This window comes from Kryptolebias marmoratus, linkage group LG11 (genome assembly GCF_001649575.2).
Source record: "Kryptolebias marmoratus isolate JLee-2015 linkage group LG11, ASM164957v2, whole genome shotgun sequence".
NCBI classification, from domain to species: Eukaryota; Metazoa; Chordata; class Actinopteri; order Cyprinodontiformes; family Rivulidae; genus Kryptolebias; species Kryptolebias marmoratus.
Genome location: NC_051440.1, coordinates 14,618,674 through 14,638,787, shown reverse-complemented (window position 1 = coordinate 14,638,787; position 20,114 = coordinate 14,618,674). Strand labels below are relative to the sequence as shown.

The 20,114-nt window shown below is 40.2% G+C and overlaps 1 protein-coding gene across 2 annotated transcripts in view; it reads right to left on the bottom strand.

Moving 5' to 3' along the window:
* Positions 1 to 20,114, bottom strand: part of tmem266 (transmembrane protein 266) — a 26,707-nt gene extending 6,593 nt beyond the window's left edge. Inside the window, exons 1-6 of one of the 2 annotated variants that reach the window (XM_037978041.1) lie at positions 19,210 to 20,114; positions 18,524 to 18,621; positions 18,399 to 18,451; positions 12,663 to 12,851; positions 3,365 to 3,519; positions 1,200 to 1,273 (exon numbers count right to left, since the gene is read on the bottom strand). In XM_037978041.1, the coding sequence (XP_037833969.1) occupies positions 1,200 to 1,273; positions 3,365 to 3,519; positions 12,663 to 12,851; positions 18,399 to 18,409 (429 nt within the window). In that variant the 5' untranslated portion in view covers positions 18,410 to 18,451; positions 18,524 to 18,621; positions 19,210 to 20,114. The remainder of the gene's footprint in view (positions 1 to 1,199; positions 1,274 to 3,364; positions 3,520 to 12,662; positions 12,852 to 18,398; positions 18,452 to 18,523; positions 18,622 to 19,209) is intronic. The other variant, XM_017405936.3, reaches the window with a different exon arrangement.

The following is a 20,114-nucleotide window of genomic DNA, read 5'->3' as shown; positions in this document are numbered from 1 at the left end:
AGAAGCTGCAATAAAAGGAAAAAAAAAAAAAAAAAAAAAGCACGTGGATTGTACAAAGTCACATTTCAGAAACATGTCAAGCTGATGATGTAAAAATGAGATGTATACTTTTACCTATTTTGCCTGAATTTGCTGAAGTGTCCATTATGCAGTTAATATTGTATTTGATTTTCTTTTCATAAAAAGCCTATTGATTTGATCAATAAAGTGATTTGCACATTATGGGACAATGAAATAACAACCTGTCGTCATTTATGAAAAAAGCCTCGGGTCGAGCAGAGATATCTCTTTTCTGTAATCATTTGTTTGAATGTCCCTTGTCATGTGAATACAGAGCAGAAAGTCTGCATTAACAAAGTAACTTCAGTCATAGTACCTGTCATTTCTTAGTAAAGCTTTGGGTTTTGTCAAGGAAGAAAACCCCACTTTGTGAAACGTGCTCCGTCATACATCCTTCAGAAAGCCAGGGCTGGGTACAAACAGGAACTAACAAGAGGCTCTGACATCTGACTGAGAACACCCAGGGAGCATATCTACTTGGAGAGTGATGGTGAGTGGAAACAGGTGTGTTGATTACTAACAAAAGCCATGTGGTGTGTAAGAAGCTGGAACCAGGGACTATCGAGGACATCTAGTGGCAAACCAAACCATCAAAATCAGTTCAAAACCCAATGAAACCCAAACAGGAAACTAACAAGCAAAAACTACAACAAAGACTGTAAAATGATGACAAACCATGACACAAAGTTTGCAATAGGGTGTTCAACTACAAGAAACCAAGACAAATGTGTCTGGCTGTAAAGAAAATATAAAAAAAAAACCACATGAAGACTTGTAACCATTTAAAACTAGCCACAAAGAAAAGCTTCATTTACATTTTAAAATGTTTGTGCTGCGGATCAATCGAAAAGCCCGAACGGGATGGATCGGGCAGCTTCGACAGCAGCAGCTACACAAGAATTCCCGCACAAATATTAGTGACTTCAACCTTTGCTTTAGGTACATTATCACCTGTGCTGATCAGAGTATCTGAGTTCAGTCGCGCTGTGACAGAGGGCACGAGGGCACGTCGCAGCGCTGTTAAAGATGCAGGGAGGAATCAGTGGCCCCGCGTAGTGCACCAGGTAGCACTAATCGGCAGACCGCCGCATCAGCTGTAAGCGAGACTGTTTTCGGCGTGGAGCAGAGGGAAGACTCACCTCGGTGAAGAACACGGAGAGAATAGCCAGGCTGATCCAGTGGATGATGCTGGCAAACTGGAATGCATTATTAACTGAGGGAATAAGACAGAATAACAAATTATTTTGATGTGACAGGGAGTGCTGAGAGACAGATGCTGAATTTTACCATCTCGGAAGGCTGTCACCAGCTGCAGAACGGGGAAGAACGAATGTACTGAAGCACAAATACGCATGCATACGTAGACAGGAGGATGAGGCAACATCATAAATATTAATTCACCACATACTGTGCACGCATGTGTCTGTATGTTCGCATCTATTCATCAGGCTAATTGTGGACGGCATCAAACTGCGCCCCGGCTATCAGCTGAGGCGTTTGTCTTCGCGCGCCAACATCTCGCCTCCATCTGTCTTTGTTTGCTGTGTTCAATGAGTTGTCTGTCAGTCTATTTATCTTCCTCCAGTCCTCCCCGCTATCATCCAGCAGCCGACTCTGTATGATTCCGCTGCCTGCCTTCTCTCTTCACACATTTGTCTCACTCGTCCGTCAAGGTGGTTAATCAGTCAGTCCCTCCCGAGGGAACAGTAAAGACCCGAATGTGTTCGAAGCAAGACAGCGCGTCAGCCCTCTGACATCAAGCAGGCCATCACTCCTGACCTTCGTGATAGATGAAGAGCTCTCCATTAGACTGATGGAGGTGAAGGTGGTTTGAGAGGGAACCGAAAAATTTGACCACCAGGCATTTTGTTAGCTGTGTAGAAAACGTGACAAGTTTGTTTTTTTCCTAACTAATAAAACGAGAAAGCAAGATGATTTGATCAGAGACACTTTTTCTGTGTTCCTGCGCTTCATCACAGTCATTGCTATACATGCTACAGAATATGATCATCTTTGATGTCTATAAACTTAAGAAATCACAGAAATATCGAAAATATTTATGTGTTAGGGGATGGAAGGGAGGGCCCAAGTGCAGGTAAGCAGCGTGGGATCCAAACAAAGACTTTAATAACTCAAACAGGAAGTCCGGAGGGTAAAAAACAGACAACGAGACCTCAAGAATGCAAAAGGATCTGGGAAAGAGAGACTGCTAAATATACTGAGGAGCAGAAGACTAATGAGGGCAGGTGTGATGATTGATGAGAAACGCTACAGCATATAAAAGAAAAGGTACTACAAAATAAAACAGGAAACAGGAAAAACATTAAATAAACATTAAATAAAGCACAGAAGTGGAGCTAGACAAAGACAAACCTAAAGGAAATCCAGACAAATTCTAAAACAATTAAGAAGCTGAACCGAGGACCCATAAAGTGTAAAATCAATTTTAAGTCCTCAACCCAAACTCAAGACAAACACAAAAATCATCTTATCTCGACTAAACAATCAAAAATTATAACATAAACCTGTTTCCGAATAAACTGAAGCATTAGAGAGATATTATATCTGGACAACTTTTAGACCCCAGTACCAAGACATCGTATTAAATGTTAAAACTGAGAAACGCTGATCCAAGAAGCACTTTTAAAAAATTTGGAACGAAGCAAGAAAAGGCTTGAAAAGCGTAAAGCCAAACAAACAATTAGGTGGAACATTTCACAGCACATCATTCTGAGTTGTTAAAAATCTTTAGCTTGATTGAGAATCAAAAAAAAAAACCACTGGAGAAGTTGAAGGAGGGAATTCAGCACTGTGTGATTGTGTGGGAAAACCATTCTTTAGTCATTAAACCACAAAGAAAATTTCGAGATACACAAACATAATCCAGACACCCTGCTGCTCTATTAGAATGGTTGAGGTAAAGTGTCATGTAACCTAATAAATAAAACTGTTTACAACTTTGTGGGGAAAAAGTGGCACTAAATTATCTTTTAAATCACCCCAAACACAATCTCTCGTCCTACACTCTCTATAAGCTGTATTTTAGTGCTGTTCTGTACTCAGTATCTTAGCATCTTGAGCACACTTTATTACTCTAATACGTGTAAACTAAATATTAAAACAAAAGCTTGCTAATTTCCCTAATTTCTTTATCTGGTCTTCCTACGGCCTAATCTTGATGTTAATTAAGGTGCAATAAACCTGCTCTTCGTCTCTGTTAGATCTATGCTTTGACCCAGTGACTTTGAATATCAATTAGATGTGCAGAACGGACCACTCCCCCCCCCCCACCCCCATCACTCACACTGCAACAGTTTGGTGTCTATGAGCAGCTCCAGGATCAGCAGCAGCACCACGAGGACGACCGAGGCCACCAGGAAACAGTTGAAGCCCGCCGACAGCAGACACACCTGCCAGAGCGCCGCCCGTCGTCCACAGCACGGCTTCAGCCAGTTCGACCTGAGTTCCGGGGGGAGAGAGGGGACAAAGACAAACGATACGTCTTCTTGCTTTAACGTCATACTGGTACAGAATGCAGGGAAGAAACAGGTTGATTCTTATTGCTAACGTTGTGCAACAATACTCTTTCAAACAGTCGTTTTTCCACAGCGGGCACGTTTCCTCATACAGGTTCTAAAAATGCTGGTCGTGTGCTTGGATTATTCACAATCTTAAATTGAGCAAAGCTAGATGACAATGCTGAGATAATTTTCTTGAACAAATGCTTAAATTTATGGGTTTCATTGCTCCTTTATCCAATTTTAGCACAAACATTATTATTTTTTGTCTATTCTGAAACTTTCTTCAAAACCAAGTTCTCCTTTTCCTGCCATCCCCAAAATTTAATATATTTTCAGTGTGTGTAATATATACATATATCTATATATGTATCTCATTATCACACCCAGCAATGATTAGCTGCCTGTTTTGGTTTTAATCAAACTCATTAATCGTTAAATCTACAATACATCTACAACTAACTGCAGTAACGATTTGTAATCAACCCACTTCAAGATGGACGTCACAACGAATCAGCCTTAACAAACGGAAAAATGTCTATAACTCGGTCAATTTTACAGACATTACGCTGAATTCTTTTAGTGGTAGTAGCTGACGGTCGTCATCAACACATACTCTGAGCACTGACAGATCTTGCAATGTCTTTGTTTAAAACTTTGCAAGGAAGAGGTTGATATATATTCGTTCAGGGAATGCTAGTTTTTATTTGACATAAATATATGAACTGCACAATCCTTACACATATGCACCAACTAGAACCACTCTTGACGAATCAGAGAGGAATCAGAAATACGTTCGTCCAAGAAAGGCCAGGCTTTTTATTCTTGTTCTAATTTTCTCTTTGGATGTTTTCTCCCTGTCAGAGTAAACCTGGAGGTGTTTCCGACAATGACTGAACGATCCCCATCCTTTAACAACTCTGCTTTCCACAAACACACTATGCAGATGTGCTCTTTTAAGAAAGATTTATGTGTTTGTGTTTGGTGTCTTCACTCTAAGGCTGCAAAAAAAAAAAAAAAAGGTAATATGGCCTTTAGAAAGTATCCCCTATCTGCTTTTTCCCTCCTCTAGGACGAAAGGTAAAAGCAATGTCTGTTAGGCAGACAAGTAAAAAAAAAAACACCCGGTTTATTCAGGTTCGTGGAACGAAAGAAGCAAATGCTGAGAGAGGAAGCAGCAAGCAGCCAGCTCAAAAGGACTGGGAGAACCTGAGAGGAAGGAGGAGGAATTGGAGAAGGAAGAATTAGAAAACAAGAACAGAAAAAAAAGGGACTCAAACGGAGTTAAAAGATGATTTTGACTCGGTGTACGGAAGCCTTCTTTCATGTCTGTTGTTCTTCTTATTGATTGTGCTCAAAGGAAGTTCAAACCCCAAAAGTTTGAAATACTATAAGTTACTGTATAATAAAAGTAGCAATAATTGGTACCCCAACAGGAAATTTATAGTTTGCATCCAAAACACACAGTTTCAATAATTTAGCAACCATTTTGGCCTGTTTAATGGGATCACAATCAAACAATCATTTAATTTTAATTATTATCTTTTAATTAGTAAGTAATGCTTAAAAAATAATACATGGAGCTGACTTATTAAATTTGTTTAATGCTAAATAAGCCATTTGGGAGCATCTAACAAGTAATAATGTCAACAGGAAACAGGTTGGTAAGACAATTTGTTTAAAAGGAGCAACAGCTCCAAATTAAATATGACAAGGGTTTTTTTCTTCTCTTAAAAGAAAGAAAGAACGAGTGGGAAAAGTGCATATATTTTCAAATCTCATGCATCACTGCTGTCAAAACCTACATAATTTTGTCACTGAATGGGTTCAGAAATAAAAGAAGAACTGCTGCCACTAGAAGCCACGACAAAAATTCGAACAGAAATAAACAAGATGTACGTAAATGCTGCTTCTTTTGCTGGGATTCTAATTAAGACGAGGTAATGTAAGGTCAAAAACTCCCCAGGAACCATACATTTTAAATGATCTTTCTTGAATTATTTTAATTATTTGTTATTTTATTTGTCAACGTCTGCGTGGGGGAGCAACAGCACACGAGGCACAGTTAACACTCTGGAGTAGATTGTCAAATAAAAAAAAGTGGACAAAACAAAACAACTGGACTTCTATTCTTACTTCTACGGAATAGAAGTTCAAATTTATTTATTTTTTGCCTTTTTTTGGGAAGGCAAAGATAACTTACATATATATTGAGGCATTAATAACTGAACAATACAAGCTTGGAGCCACATATTCTGAGATTCACTTTAGCACTTTTCTGGGGGGAACAACTTGCTTATTTCAGCAATATAATGTCAAAGCACATTCTGCACATACTACAGCAGCACGGCTACAGTAACGAAATTAAAGAAGATGCTAAACTGACTTGCCTGCAGTGCAGAACTGTCACCAACTCAAACCATTCGCAGAACAAAAGAATCTTTAAAGACTTGACACTGGCTGGCATTAAATTCCATTTAAGTGTTTACTTAGCCACTAAATAAAATAAATGTCTCTGTTCAGTGTTGTTTTTGTAAAACACAAGGTATAAATAATTCTGCTATTTACATTTCACATGGTATTCAAAACCTTTTTGAAAGCTGTGTAGACATAAATTCTTTAAGTTGTAAAGCATGTGGGGGTCCTTTATAGGTGGAATCCTTTTGCTGCTAACATGACTAAACGTATCCATCCTCACCGAAGGTCAGCAGAGACGATGGAGTTTGGCAACACCGTAAACACTTGCATCCAGTGGACTCAGCCTACTATTACAATCCTCTCTGAGCAGCCAGCAGATTAGCAGCCAGGGGTGACAACAGTGAGGTGAAGGGTAATAATTTCATTAGCAAATACTACGGAGGCCTTTTCCTGCTTTCATTCTGCTCCAGGGAAATAATGTCAGGCCCCACTATCTGCCAGGAGGGGGGAAAAAAAACCCAAGGAAGGAAAAGAAACACAGTCACGAGATATTTGTGGACCACCTGTTAAAAGATGGAGAGAGCAGAACAGAGACACACAGCTTAGCTTCAGGGTTGAAAAGCATGATTTAACTCATACTGTGTGAAATCATAATTCATTGAGACCTTTCCCCACAAGCCTGGCAGAAAATGTATTAATTTAATAAACCTGTAAGGAAACTCCTGGCTGGAGGCAGAGTAAATGGCAGTGATGGATTACTCCATGCTCAGAAACTTAATTTTAGGCAAATCTCTTTAAACCTCAAACACTAAAGACCCAAAGTATTTATGAAGAAGTGAGGTTGCCTCTGTGGCGGAGCAAGCTAAAGTGAAAAAGAAAAAAAATCTCCAGTCCAGGGTGAAAACAGGGTCATGTCAAACGGGCGATACCTCAAAGGCTGCTCATGGGCACGGAGGTTTAAAGGACGCTGCGAATGAATAAAATGAAATATGCGGCTTGGCGTGTGGTGTGCACGGGGTCACAAAAACATCAGGCGGTCAGAACACGCGGTGGTAACACACCGAGGGAAAATCGAAATGTGTCTGGCAGCAAAGCAGAGTGAGGTGATTAGATCACGAGACCGATCAATAGTGACCTGCGATGGAAACGATGGCTTGCTGTAAATGATGCTGGACGCAGAAACGGCCCCTCCTGCTGCACGAAGCGGACAAACACATTACGCAGGATGACCGTTTCAGATGAATATGTCCGTTTATTCCTTGCTGGGGGGGCCACATTTGAACAGGCAAGACACGATTTTGGCTCCATCCCTATGGTGCGATCGGCATCCTATCACCATCTCTTTTATTATACTGTCTCCTGTAATTAGGTCAGGACAAAATACAAGATGAACCCATTAGGTAGACACGAGTTAAAGTGAAACTGAGTCAGAGAGGTGATGATCTGTTTCAGTGTGTGTTTTGGGGTCAAAAGATGGAGCAGGAGAGAAGAAAAAAAAATCTCAACAAGGGAGAAATGTATTCAAACAACTAAAAGACTAAAGACTTATCTGATGGATTAAGCATAACAAACACAGTTACAAACTACGGATGAGACACTGCACACACAAAGAAAAAAACAAATCATCAGTCTCACTGGTGCTCCAGTTCTTCCAGTAGCTGAATTATTATTACTGTGTGGTAGAAAATAACTACAAACATTTACTTTGTCACTGTTATCAAATAAATATTTTTAAGCTTTTTTTATGTCAGCATTTTTCCTTTTTTTCCCTACTTTTTATTGCCACTTTACTGCATTTTGGGGAGAAATATTGAAAATACTCCCTTTCGCACATTTATTTGACAGCTTTAGTTACTTTTTACGATAAGTTTAAGAAAAAGACACTACTAATCCAGCAGTATCATATATTATCTTGTACAAAGGAGACTAAAATAGTGCTAGTATCTGAATAAATTAAGAGTTTGTTGCGAGTACCGTGGATTTACTAAAACAGGATTGTGCATGCAGGTCTTGTACCTATATTAAATCTAATTAAATTGCTTTACTGATACTAAGACCCAAACTACTGCACACTGGTGAGTTTATAATCTGGGCACATCTGCAAACATTAGCAAAATATGTTTAGTTAAAAATGCATCTATATTAAAGCATTTGCAAGCATCTGAAGTCATTAAATAAGACCATGAAAAAGAGACCAATTTAAAGCATATTTTCAACTACATATTACAAACCTCTTAGATTTAACTTTAACGTGATTTTGCATGATTTAAATGTTACATTTTTAAGGAATAAAGGTGTAAGAAATAAGTATCTATAAAAAAATATCTTTACAACTTCTCAGAAAAAGCACCCATAAGCCTTGAAAAGATTTAAAAACATCATAAATATGCATGTTCACACAAGTGATTATTTTTCCCATCCCGCCCCCCTCTATCTAACCACATTACATTTTGTGAAACATGTAAACTGAGGAAAACTTTTTATTCGAACGGTTTAAACACGCAGGAGCCAGCATCAGCTTCCACGTCTGCAATGGTTCACAACTACCCCATTTGACTCAGGCTTTTGCATCTCCTCTCAGTTTCTGCCCCTCTGCTCTGATAACTAAAGCCCCATGGTTCCTCGAGTTTGAACTTCAACCAATTCACACCAATCTGCTGAACTCAGCAGGCTCAGGCAGAGGAAAATGGACCACAGCTGTGCCTCTGCGGGCTCCTGAATGGCAGAGGTTGGAAAGCTTCATCTCATTCAGGCTGTCCAATCACTCTCTCTCACTTAGGAGACATTTCATCTCCCATTCATTCGTGCATTCAGCCATTCAATTTTTTTTTTAATTTACCCAAGACAAGCTATAAGTTGAGAGCAATCATCCAGAATGCATAAAATCAAGACATTTCCCAAACTAAATTAATTTCCTGTGTAATCTTTTGAGTTATTTGTGTTCAAGGCATAAAAACAGCTAAGATAGAAATAAAGCCAAGCAATCAGTGATAAAAAGTTAAAGATTTGGGAGATTTCCTTTCACGGTGCCATAAATCATGTGTGGTCTCGTGTCTGGAAAATGACCAAACACTCGCGCTAAATTAGTAAAACAGATGAAAGAGGGTGATGAATTGCACAAGCCAATAAGAGCAAGTGTGGCATCTGGTCCTTCTCATCTTTTTTGTTTTTTTTTAAGATCGACTGGTTTCTAAACACAGTAAAGCATTAAAGCCAAAATCCTTGCATCTTACAACAGGATACAACCTATCACAGGGAACTCAGCACCAACCTATTCCAGAAAAATGGGTTACAGATACCGAACAAATGGAGATGGATGTGGCTCCACGTCCAGAGCGGCAGACAAGCTGTCTCTGATAAATGTTTTTTTATTTTATTTTTTTCTCAAGAGGACACTTGATCTTCCTCCCTGTCGGCCTAAAAGGCGGCTATCTCACGCTTTGCATATTGTGAATATTAACAAACGCCGGTCTCAAATGTTATTTATCGTGTCGTGAATGGTGCCAAGCAGGAGAGCTAATTTGATGGAGAAGTTTCTTTGTCTGTCTGGAAACAACAACAGAAAAAAAAAAAAAGAACAAAGGGCCACCCATCAACCCACAACAGGTACAGCACGGCTCTGGTTTCAAACCTCTGTGACTTACTGCTCCTGCCAAGATTCATTTTAGACTCTGGCAGCATCCTTCATTGCATTGATAAATTGCTACATCTTATTTTAACCTTGAACATTCTCAGCCTCGATCTGATGCGCTCGTTGGGACGTGGTGGGTGAAATGTGACTAAAAAGCTTTTATTTCATTTGTTCAAACGTGTAGAACAATACAATTTGTCTAGGTGGGATTATGTGCTTGACGTTACTTTGTTTTGACCTAGAGCTGCCAGCTTTTAAAGTGAAACTGTTGAAGGAGGTCATCTGCTCCATCCCTCCCTTCCCTTCTCTTCGTGCCCTCCTCTCCTCTCCTCTCCTCTCCAGTCAAAGTGGCAGGTTGACCCATGTGAACCATCTGTCATATCACACCTCTCAGTCTGGCCCCTGGAGATCAGTGGCATATGTTGCTACTGCTGAGGACAGCAGGCTGATCTGAAGGGAACTGGAGCCAAAAATAAGCCGGAGATCTGCTTTTACTTATCTTTCTACTTATTTTAGTGCGATATGTGGCGTACGGAACACATCCAAAACAAATCTTTGTGTCGGCAAATTCAAATAATTCCCGATCGTACAGATGCACGCTCCACAATGTTGTTTATAAAAGTAAAGTATTTGGATAATCATTGGAAAACTTGACTAAAGGTTATCTTTTTTTACCTGTAAAGTTTATTTCCCCAAAATTCACCTGACCTCGCTCTTCATTGGCTGACTGCTTCTAATTTGTCCCGAAATCTCCCATCTTTTCTAGGTTCCCGACTGCACACTTCATGCTTTGTTTACACCACCCACCCTCAACTAAGACTCTCCAGCAAGTTCAAGTCAGACACAAATCTAATAATACTTTCATACAGCTCATTGCTGCCTTACTCACAAACGTCTTCTAACACAGAACTGCAAGCACAGTAGCTGTTTTGCAAAACCAACTTCTGCTTAATTGTTGTGTTTTGCTAAAACTTTCTCCCACAGGCAATTAGAACAAATTTTCTAGACATGTTTTTATGGAGAAGCTTTGTCCGGTATGACACAGAAGGGATGCCATTTAATTTTTTATTTAAAACTATTCTGTCAACTATCATATAAAGGTAAAAAAAAAAAACCAAAAACAATAGGCAGACTTGTTTATGTTTCTGCTTCAGAAGTCATAGGCAGACTTGTTTATGTTTCTGCTTCAGAAGTCATATCTAGAAAACAGCCTAACTAGAAAGTAAATGGCAAGTACAAAATGTTATAGGTAGGAAAAACAAATTGTTGGGGTCTTTTTTTCCATCTCTAAAACTGAAACAGAGAGCAACTATAGCTGTCACAGCGAGGCAGCAAGGTACGCAATCACATCCAAAGTGCAAAACCTAAATCAACATTCTGCGTTTAAAAGAAAAAGTCCTCGGTGATGAAACCCTGGTAGTTTTGACCAATTTAAATCATGCGGCACGCGGAACATCCTGCCATTGTTTCATTCCTCAGCTGTCACACCGCTGAGTCACGGAGGGAGCAGTAACAAGCTGTTTGGCTAAACGATAAACAAATGCATGAAACATGAAACTCTAATAACGAGAGCGCCTTGGAATGCCTGTGACCTGATAATCAGGAATTCCAAGCGTACCGCGATGCTTACATGGGTGAGACGCTGCACAGACTTTCACTAGTTCACTGAATACTTCCACTCAGTCAACGATAGATTACCTTTTATTAAAGTGAATATTTATACTGCTGGTTTATTAAACTCTCCCAGGAGACGTCATGACTTTTCTGTTGCACATTGCCAAGTCTCGGGAGACATATGGTGTTAATATCAAGACGCCCTGGGGGATGTTAATTTTTGGGATGCTGTCAGATCTTTCCCTTTGCTGTGGCATTGCTATTAATGCATTCTTTCTATTCATTATGTGAGCCTGAGAGTGAGGTGGCTATAGGGGAGGCTGACAGAGTGGGTTGTTTGGGACAGGACCCATCTGTCCCTGCCCTCCATCCCACAGAGCCATCAGCCTGATCCAGGCCAAACAGGCAGAGTCCAGCCAGGCGTGGTCCGCTGATGCACCAGGGGCTTCAATGGCGAGATGCCGGCTGCTCTAATTAAGCTTTTGCTGTTTGTCTACCTTTTCTGCACGGATGCCAACTTCACAGCATGCCAGGAGCATTGTGAGTCACGCTTCCTGAGAGGAGAGAGCCATGAGCACTTGCTTCGGGTGGGGGTGGTGGGGGCTCATGGAAGGGTGTATCCTGTCCTGAGAACACTGGGACTGCAGCATTGTAAAAACGGTGATAGGAGAACAAAAAACGCCTAACAGGCAGAGAGAGTACCACAACAAGGCTCCATCGCTTCAGAAAAGCCACAGTGCTAACAACACTCCTTTGTTTTCTGCCAGTTATCGACGGTGTGAACACAAACTCTGTGTGGAGGAGAGAAATTGCTGTGTCATTAAGCTACAAAGTGCACACGAGTGAAGACAATACCCATTTAACATGGTGACGCTAATTCATTTATTGCCAAATAGCCTCATCTTACGGACCCCAATATGAAATGAGGCATGATTCAACACACCAGGTGTAATTACAATGTGCAAATACAGGCAACGGAGAGACTGACAGCACAGCTTCTCACTGATGGGGTAGATTATAGATGGTAATAATTACAATTCTGCCTTATTAGGAATGCAAACCTTTGACACAAAAAGCAGCCATAATATCTCAAATACAACATATTTGGTATCTTCTTAACTGCAGAGTCAAATATTCAGGATTTCAATCTATACGGTATTAGATTTAAGGCTTTTTGTGTACACATAAATTATGAAAAAATGCCATTGATATTCATGCTTCTAGTTCGTCTTCAGCTTTTGAGACATGATAACAGAAAATGGTGGTGATTAAAGTGTTGAGTTTATGCAGTTTAGGAATCTTCTACATTTATTGATTGCTGAGCCTCTTTTGCAGAATGAATATATTAAAGTTGGTGTTAAAGCTTTAATTGTTCCAAACAAAACAAAAAAGAACTAACTGTGGTGTTTTTTAAGGCTTACCCGTCTCTGTTGTCCTCCTCATCTGGATTAGAGATGAGCTGGGATCCAGCAAGGGATATGTCCAGCGCTGCCAAGGGCAGGTCTCTGTAGGCTAGGCTGACGAGCTGGACTGGAGCCACACACTGGTTGTCCTCCTCCACCTGCTGGGAGATGACCTCCAGCTCTGAGGCTCCAGTCTTGGAAGGAACCCTAGGACACAGAACACACGCCCAAACCAAAGCGGCAAGCCGGTCAGAGAAGTCACGTGTTGAATGGATAGTTTTGTTTCTTTCATTTAATTACAAAGAAGCTATTTCTCCTTCTAATATAACCCAGTGCAGTTAGTGTGAGGTATATAGATGGAAAAGATGTAGTCCAGAGATGTATAAGTTCTGATTATTTAAATCTGCCAGTGCCCCTACTTAGGGAATTCTTGAGGTGATGTGGCGATATCTTAATTTTGATGAATGACAAATTTCTTATTTCATGTGTTTTATTGGCATTCAAATAACAACTAGTATTTCAAATGATCAGGTGTGTTTTCTTTGCTCTGTACCAATATATAATACAGCCTGGTATTTACCAAGTACCTTCAAGTGAAGTCTGCTGTACATACCAGGTACCAGGACTCGCCCTTACCTGGGAAGTACAAGGTGAGTATCCCGTGCATACCCTGTTTTAAACTGGTACGTTCCAGGTACATACTCAGTAAGTACCGGTCTGTATTATGTATTGCTACCCTCTGTTCTATTTTCAACAACATCTTTAATGTAGAGTTTAAACGATTTGCACAATTCTGCACCAACATTTTTGTTTATATTTTACATAGGGACAATATCTTTCTTGAAGTTATACTGTACCTTTCAGCTAGATGTTCGTTTTGATTATTAATAATAATAATGATAATATTTAAACTAAAGATCTAAATCTAAACTTTAGTGAGGCTCAGAGCTTCACTGACACTGTCAGTATCATCGTTTCAACCACTCAAAATGTTTGCGCTTAGTGCCAAAGCATGGTATTTTGTAACTAAAAGTGGCATTAATAATAGTATTAATAATGGAAAAACAGCATAGAAATTAAGTGGTTGCATGTAAGTGTCAAGAAAGAAAGATAAAAGTAGTCTACTGTATATTTTTGGTTTATTTTGATGTTTGCAGAGCCAGTCCGGGTATCATTTTATCTGCCAGGGAACTTGAATATGTAGGGAGAGCTGCAATCCAGCGAGCTCAGCCAATGGCGGACAAGGATAAGTCACCCTGGAACAGGAGGAGCACATTACTTGGATGCAGTCCCAGTGCAGCGAGCGTGGAGGCATCAATAACTGGAGTACTTATCAGTGGAGGAAGGAATTGATTACGAGACAGGGTGGAAGAAGAGACAGGCAACTGGCGAATTTTCCAACCTGTGAGCTGCAGGTGAAACAGTATTAAAAAAAAAAGGTTGAAAAAATCTCTGAGTAGATTCATTTTTTACTAAATATTAATGTCTGTAAGTTTAATTGTCTTCTGGTTTACTTCTCGGATAACAACAAATGCTGCTTATTCTTGTTTCTTTTTCCTGTTGACTCTTTTGTTACGCCGGTGGAGCTATAAATGTATTTGCAGCGTGAGGGTCAAACATGTCCGTCATAAAAACAAATGGCTTCGCATCACGGGCGTTATCTGTGGAGCTGACCCGTGTGACCAAGTGCAACAAAGGACACTAATCATTCATGACAGACACAAACTGTTTAGTGCATCAATATCACATTTCCAGACAATTGCAGAGCAGGCCAGGAGCCATTATATGCAGAGCACAGTATAGAATGGCTGATCCTGGAGAGGGAGAGGGAGCTTCACATCCGAACACTCTGACAAAACCAGTTAAAGGCTAGGCTGTTTTTTTTTTTTTTTTTACAAGAATGCAATAACAGCGAATGCCACAAGGAAGCCAAAAAAAGAACAACACCGAGCATGCATGGCTTCAGGGACTGGGTGTAAAAAGAATGCATCCAAACTTGCTAATATTTCTAAATGCAATCCTGACACATTACATGACCCTGGTTTTACAGCCTTTCTTGTTTTAAGTACTTTGTGTGTTAGAAAACTCTTTTTTTTTCCATCACTGTAAAGCCAGGAACAGTGACACCCCTTCCTAAATGTATTTATTCATATTTATTAAATACGTATTTTTCACAACTTTTACTACAACCAAGTCATTATGTGGTGATCAACTTTTTAAATAGTTTATCTCAGCGTTGGTTCAATTTAGTAATATAAGTAATAATTACATTGAGTGGCAGGGGAATTGTTTATTTTGAGTAAAAAAAAAGTATTTAAGGCTAAAACAAACAAAAGCAAAATAAAAAAACAAATAGATTTTGTTTCAGAAACCTCAAATCTTATAGTAATTTTAACTTTTTTTTATAGGAAACATCACAAATGCTCATGTTTGGGGTCTCTAAAGTCATTACCAAATCAGTGACTCTGAGAAAAAATTAAACTTTTCTCATAATTTGGGGTCTCTTAAGTCTAAAAATATCTCACTGGAAAGTTAGATAAGATCTCTGGTTCAGATTAGAATTATCAATCCTTCCCAAATGTATCTCCTCCCAACTTCAACTTGAAATCGCACTGTACCTGTGGTTGGAAAGTGGAAAATCAAAAGTTGGAAAAACAGAGCCGTACCGGCCCTGTTTTGAGAATAAAACTGTGCTAGTCTCAGCTCTGTTTTCTGTGCTATTATTAACCGTCAGGTTGGGTACTGTGTGTTCTTTTCAAAAAGCTGTTGTGTAATTCGGATCTGTGCAACAATCTCCAAAAACACACACCCTGCAGAAAACAAGGGAGGAGTGGAGTCGAGGGTTTCACAACGCCCCCTAAAATCAACAACTGCAAAGACAGGTTGCATCTGAAAACTTTGGTCAAGTAATACTGTTGTTTTTTTGATCAGGCTGGACATTATATTCATTTAGTAAATTAAAACGTAGCATTCCTTTAAAGAATGCATATCACCCACCACCTTTCATGCCAGAGTTTTAAACAAAATTGTAGCTGCTGTGTTTTGTCAAACCCTGAATGTAACATTTTGCACAATCTCATAAGATATTGCAAGATCTTGCATGATTTGTTGACACTCATGTATGTATGTGTTGTGAAAGACTGTCAGCAACTACCACACCAAATCTTAGATCATTATCTGTAAAATGTACTAAGGTATAGCCATTTTTGTGTAGGCTAAGGTCGATTAGCTGGTTGGCCATCTTTAATTGGGTTAGATGAAGAGCCAATAATTACTTTCTGCGAGTTTCATTGATGTTTGGCTGTGAATTTAACCGAATGTGAACTACACTTCTCTGTGTTGTGTCATCAGCTGACAGCTTTCTGAACAGGAGAGCCAGTCGTGATTCATAGGGATTGCTTCAAATCGTCTCATACCTTAGCTAACAATACTTGGACTAAAACACAAATACCGAGGTGTGACCTTACATCAACTTTAAGGAGATCATATTATAAACAACAGGCAGGATTCCTTACACGTAGAACACATGTGAATACTAACTCGTTGGGATGTCAAAACAGGAAAAAAAACTAAACAAAACATCAAATCCATTTTATTGCTTTCTGTCAAGGTGATAAAGGCAGAGAATTCACCGATTTCGGAGCGGTAAATTTTCTGCTTCTGTCACTTCGGAGGACTTTAAAGTGCTGCTTCAGCACGACCTGTAGCTCAGCTGAGGGCATCGGTATTATTGTCATTCAGGGAGCTCACTGAAACAAAATATTAGGCCATCTGTCTATAACCCAGCTGCTCTGTCTAACCAAACAGGTTTGAGTTTGGACACTTGGCGCACAGCAATGCAAAGTTCCTGAGAAAAAGTTTGCGTTTGTCAAACCAGATTATTTTCCCAGCACTTCTCACATTGACATCCTGGGGCAAATTGACATTTTCGCAGCCAATAAAATGTTAATAAATTTGTTTGTATTGGGACTAATCTTGGTGCTTTCTTCAAACTAATTAGAGCAAATGTTCTTATTTGGCTTCTAATAAAGGCAGATTGAAACATTTGAATCTACAGAGAATACATTTAATAAACAGCAGATGAGGATTTCTTATCATAAAAAAAAGATACAAACCAATACCAACATAGTATTAGTTAGACTTCCAGTACTTTCAAAATGCCCCACTAATCCCAACACCAGGACATGTATTTCATGTTTTGAGCATAAAACCTGGGTACTACAATATATTTAAGTATGATTGGTAAAGAATTTGGTTGACTACGTTGAGAAACGCCATGTGGTCGTGTTGCTCAGAAGACACTACAGTGACCATGGCACTTATACTTTAAGCTGACTAAAGTGTGTCAAAAAGGGCTCTGAATACAAAGATCTTCAGTAGAAACAATCTATACTGCCCATCTCTGGACTGACATCGACAACTGGCTAACCTTTAGAGTCAGTCCCATTCAAGATGACCTTAGGGAACACATACACAGCTATAACTAAAATCTGCTGCTGTATTAGTCGGGACTCATTCACAAGCCATACTCTGAGCTCTAATACGTCTCACAAGATCTCACATGGGCATAATGTCGTTTACAAGGCTCGACTCAAACAGCTCTGTTTTCAGCATAAGATAAATGTAAAACTCTGGCATGGAAGGCAGTTTGCGATATACAGATATACATTCTTTCAAGAAATGCTAGGCTTTTACTTTGTTGTTTTTTATGGGTTTTGTTTACAAAAGGATAACAAATAACTGACATTTAAAAACTGTGTTATTAAAGTATTAAATAACTAACTAACGTAGACTATGTGCACAAAACAGACCCATAAATCTCAACATATTTTACCCAAAATATGCTGAAATTAAAGGATTTTTTGTACACTGATGCTCTTGTCTTTTGTTGTGGGTATTTTTTCAAGCTGCAGACACAAAATTTGTAAAATACAGTAAGTGTGCAACGGCATGATTTTATCAGCCATGTTTTAGTTAGAAAAACTTTGCAGAACTTGGTGAACCCAAGCCATGTTGAAGAGGTGAGTTTTAGCAGCAAAAGATGAAACACAGTGAGGAAACCCCAGAAATAATACCGTTTTAAATTGCATTACAAAAAACAGGTAAAACAAAGATGTTTGAGTTTATTGTCCTAGCACTTCTAATATTTTTCTTCCCATGTTCCATGGCTCCCAGAGCAGTGATGCTACGAGCTCAGAGGACGATAGAGAAGAGCATCAGGAGCATCAAGTCTAAAAATGGCTGGGGTGGAGAATAACTCCAAAGTCCTTTCTCTGAATGACAGTTTCCTATTTGTCACTACATACAAAAGTCATTGGCACCTAATTGGGACATTCTGTTATTCGGGTGCAGATGTTTTGCAATAATTTCAACCCTAAAAACTGACTCGTAATTAACCATAAACAGTGATAATCTGCTGGTCTGAAGCCCAGACCGAGGTCTCTGTTGGCAGCAAGCATCACCCTGAGCTTCGCAGTAGATGCAGCTGACTGAACACACTTTGCATTCACCTCTCACGCTGCTCCACACTACTCCATTCCACTTCCTCCCACTCAGCTCCCTTCTCCCAGTCCCTTTTCTTAGCCCCAACCCCTACTGTAATCAGAATGCGGGGGATGTTCGGAGGACCACACACACACACGCACAGAGTAATAATTAATAAGAGAAGATGACATGTGAACACCCCTCTTGAATGCTAAGAGAAGCCAGCAGAGGTTTGCTCTCCCAGCGGCTCCCGTTCAGCATCACACTCACAGGAAGGTCATGAGGAAAATCCAGGTGCCATTCTCCCAATCATACCCCAAAATCTGGGGGAAAAAAAAGACTTTCACGCTCCGTTCCACCGTTTGACACGTCACTCCGGCAGACATTACACTCACTGGGTGTTGCTCATGTCAGGGTCTTGTTGCTGCTAACAGGCGTCCACACTAAATGAGACCAAGTGTGAAGTATGATGTCACCGATGCAGAAACCTGACCTACAAATACAAGAAAATACAAAAAAAAACAGTGACGAGGACATTGAGTTAGCTGTGAACTTCATGTGGGATCTTCATTAGTTTCAGTAGAGCAGCTAATACATCAAAATAAAGCATTTATTCTGAAAGAGCATGAAACATAAAGGAGTTAAGAAATATAAATCAGCTCTTTTTTTTCCTGTAGGCACTTTGCTCTAACCCTGGATTAAGACTTGCACTGTTCTGCACCCTGGAAAGGTCACAGTGGAGTCAGTGGGATCCATGCAAAAAAAAAAAAAAAGATCCAATATCACATCTCGAGTTGTCCTTTTATCATCCTAACTACAGCCTATAAGGAACACATTTCTTTTTTTTCCCATTTCATTTTGCACAACAATCGCTGTGGGCTGTTTCTGCACAATCTGTCAGCGTTTAATGCAAAAAAAAAGGAAGCAGTTGCAACCATTTCCCAGCAGATGCACGTAAACAGTCATGAGGCTGTTAAACATGTTGTGCTCAGAGGCCACTCAGCCTCGTGCTCGTTGCTAATTAAGAGCCGCACAAACGTAACGGAGGCTCGGGGGGAAGAAAAAAAAAAGGCGCACTAACCTCTCTCTCTCGCGCGCGGTCTACATCGCGGACGGCGTGGTGTCGACTCCCTCGCCCTCGCGGGGAGGGAGAGTGAAGCTCGGGTCGTGCCGTGTGTGGGTCGCCACGCAGCCGCGTCGCCCCTCGGAGGACAGCTCTCGACGAAGACACCTCCTCCTCCTCCGGGCTGGAAGAAGCACCATCCTTCAGCGAGGCTGTGTCACCGAGTCAGCGGGATAACGGCATCTTCGAGCGGGGGGGAGGTGGAGGGTGGTGGTGGTGGTGGTGGTGGGGAAGGGGCCACGCACTAATGTGCTCGCAGGGCTTCCCCCACAATCACGCCAGGGACTCCGATTAGAGAGAGGGAGAGAATAAATAAATAAATAAATAAATAAATAAATAAATAAATAAATAAATAAATAAATAAGAAGCAAAGCAGAAGACGAGCCGGGGAGCTGTCCAAGGTTTGAAAACACGGATTCCAACGGTTACTGATGCACGTCGAGCAACGTCAACGCGAAAAAAATAAAATAAAATAAAATAAGAACAACAACAACAAAAAAAAAACGACGTAAAATGTCCGTCAAACGAAACGAAACGCAGCTGTGTCGGTACAATTAACGGGAAAAAAAGGGCAGAAGAAAGAGACGGTCCGCGATGAGGACTTGGCGGACCGCACGTCCCTGTTTCGGAGCCACCCTGGCAGCGTCGACGTACCGACGCTCCGGCTTCAGCTCCTCGCGCGATAACTACCCACCCGCACGCGGGAAGAAAACAGGAAAAAAAACAAAGCTAAATGTATGGCCAAACTAGACGTATTTATTATTACTTTTTAGCTGCACTGTTTCTGTTTCCAGACTCCTTTTAGGATGTTATCCTCATTTGTTTAGCCTGAAACAAAAACAGCAACCAAAAGAAGCTTGTAG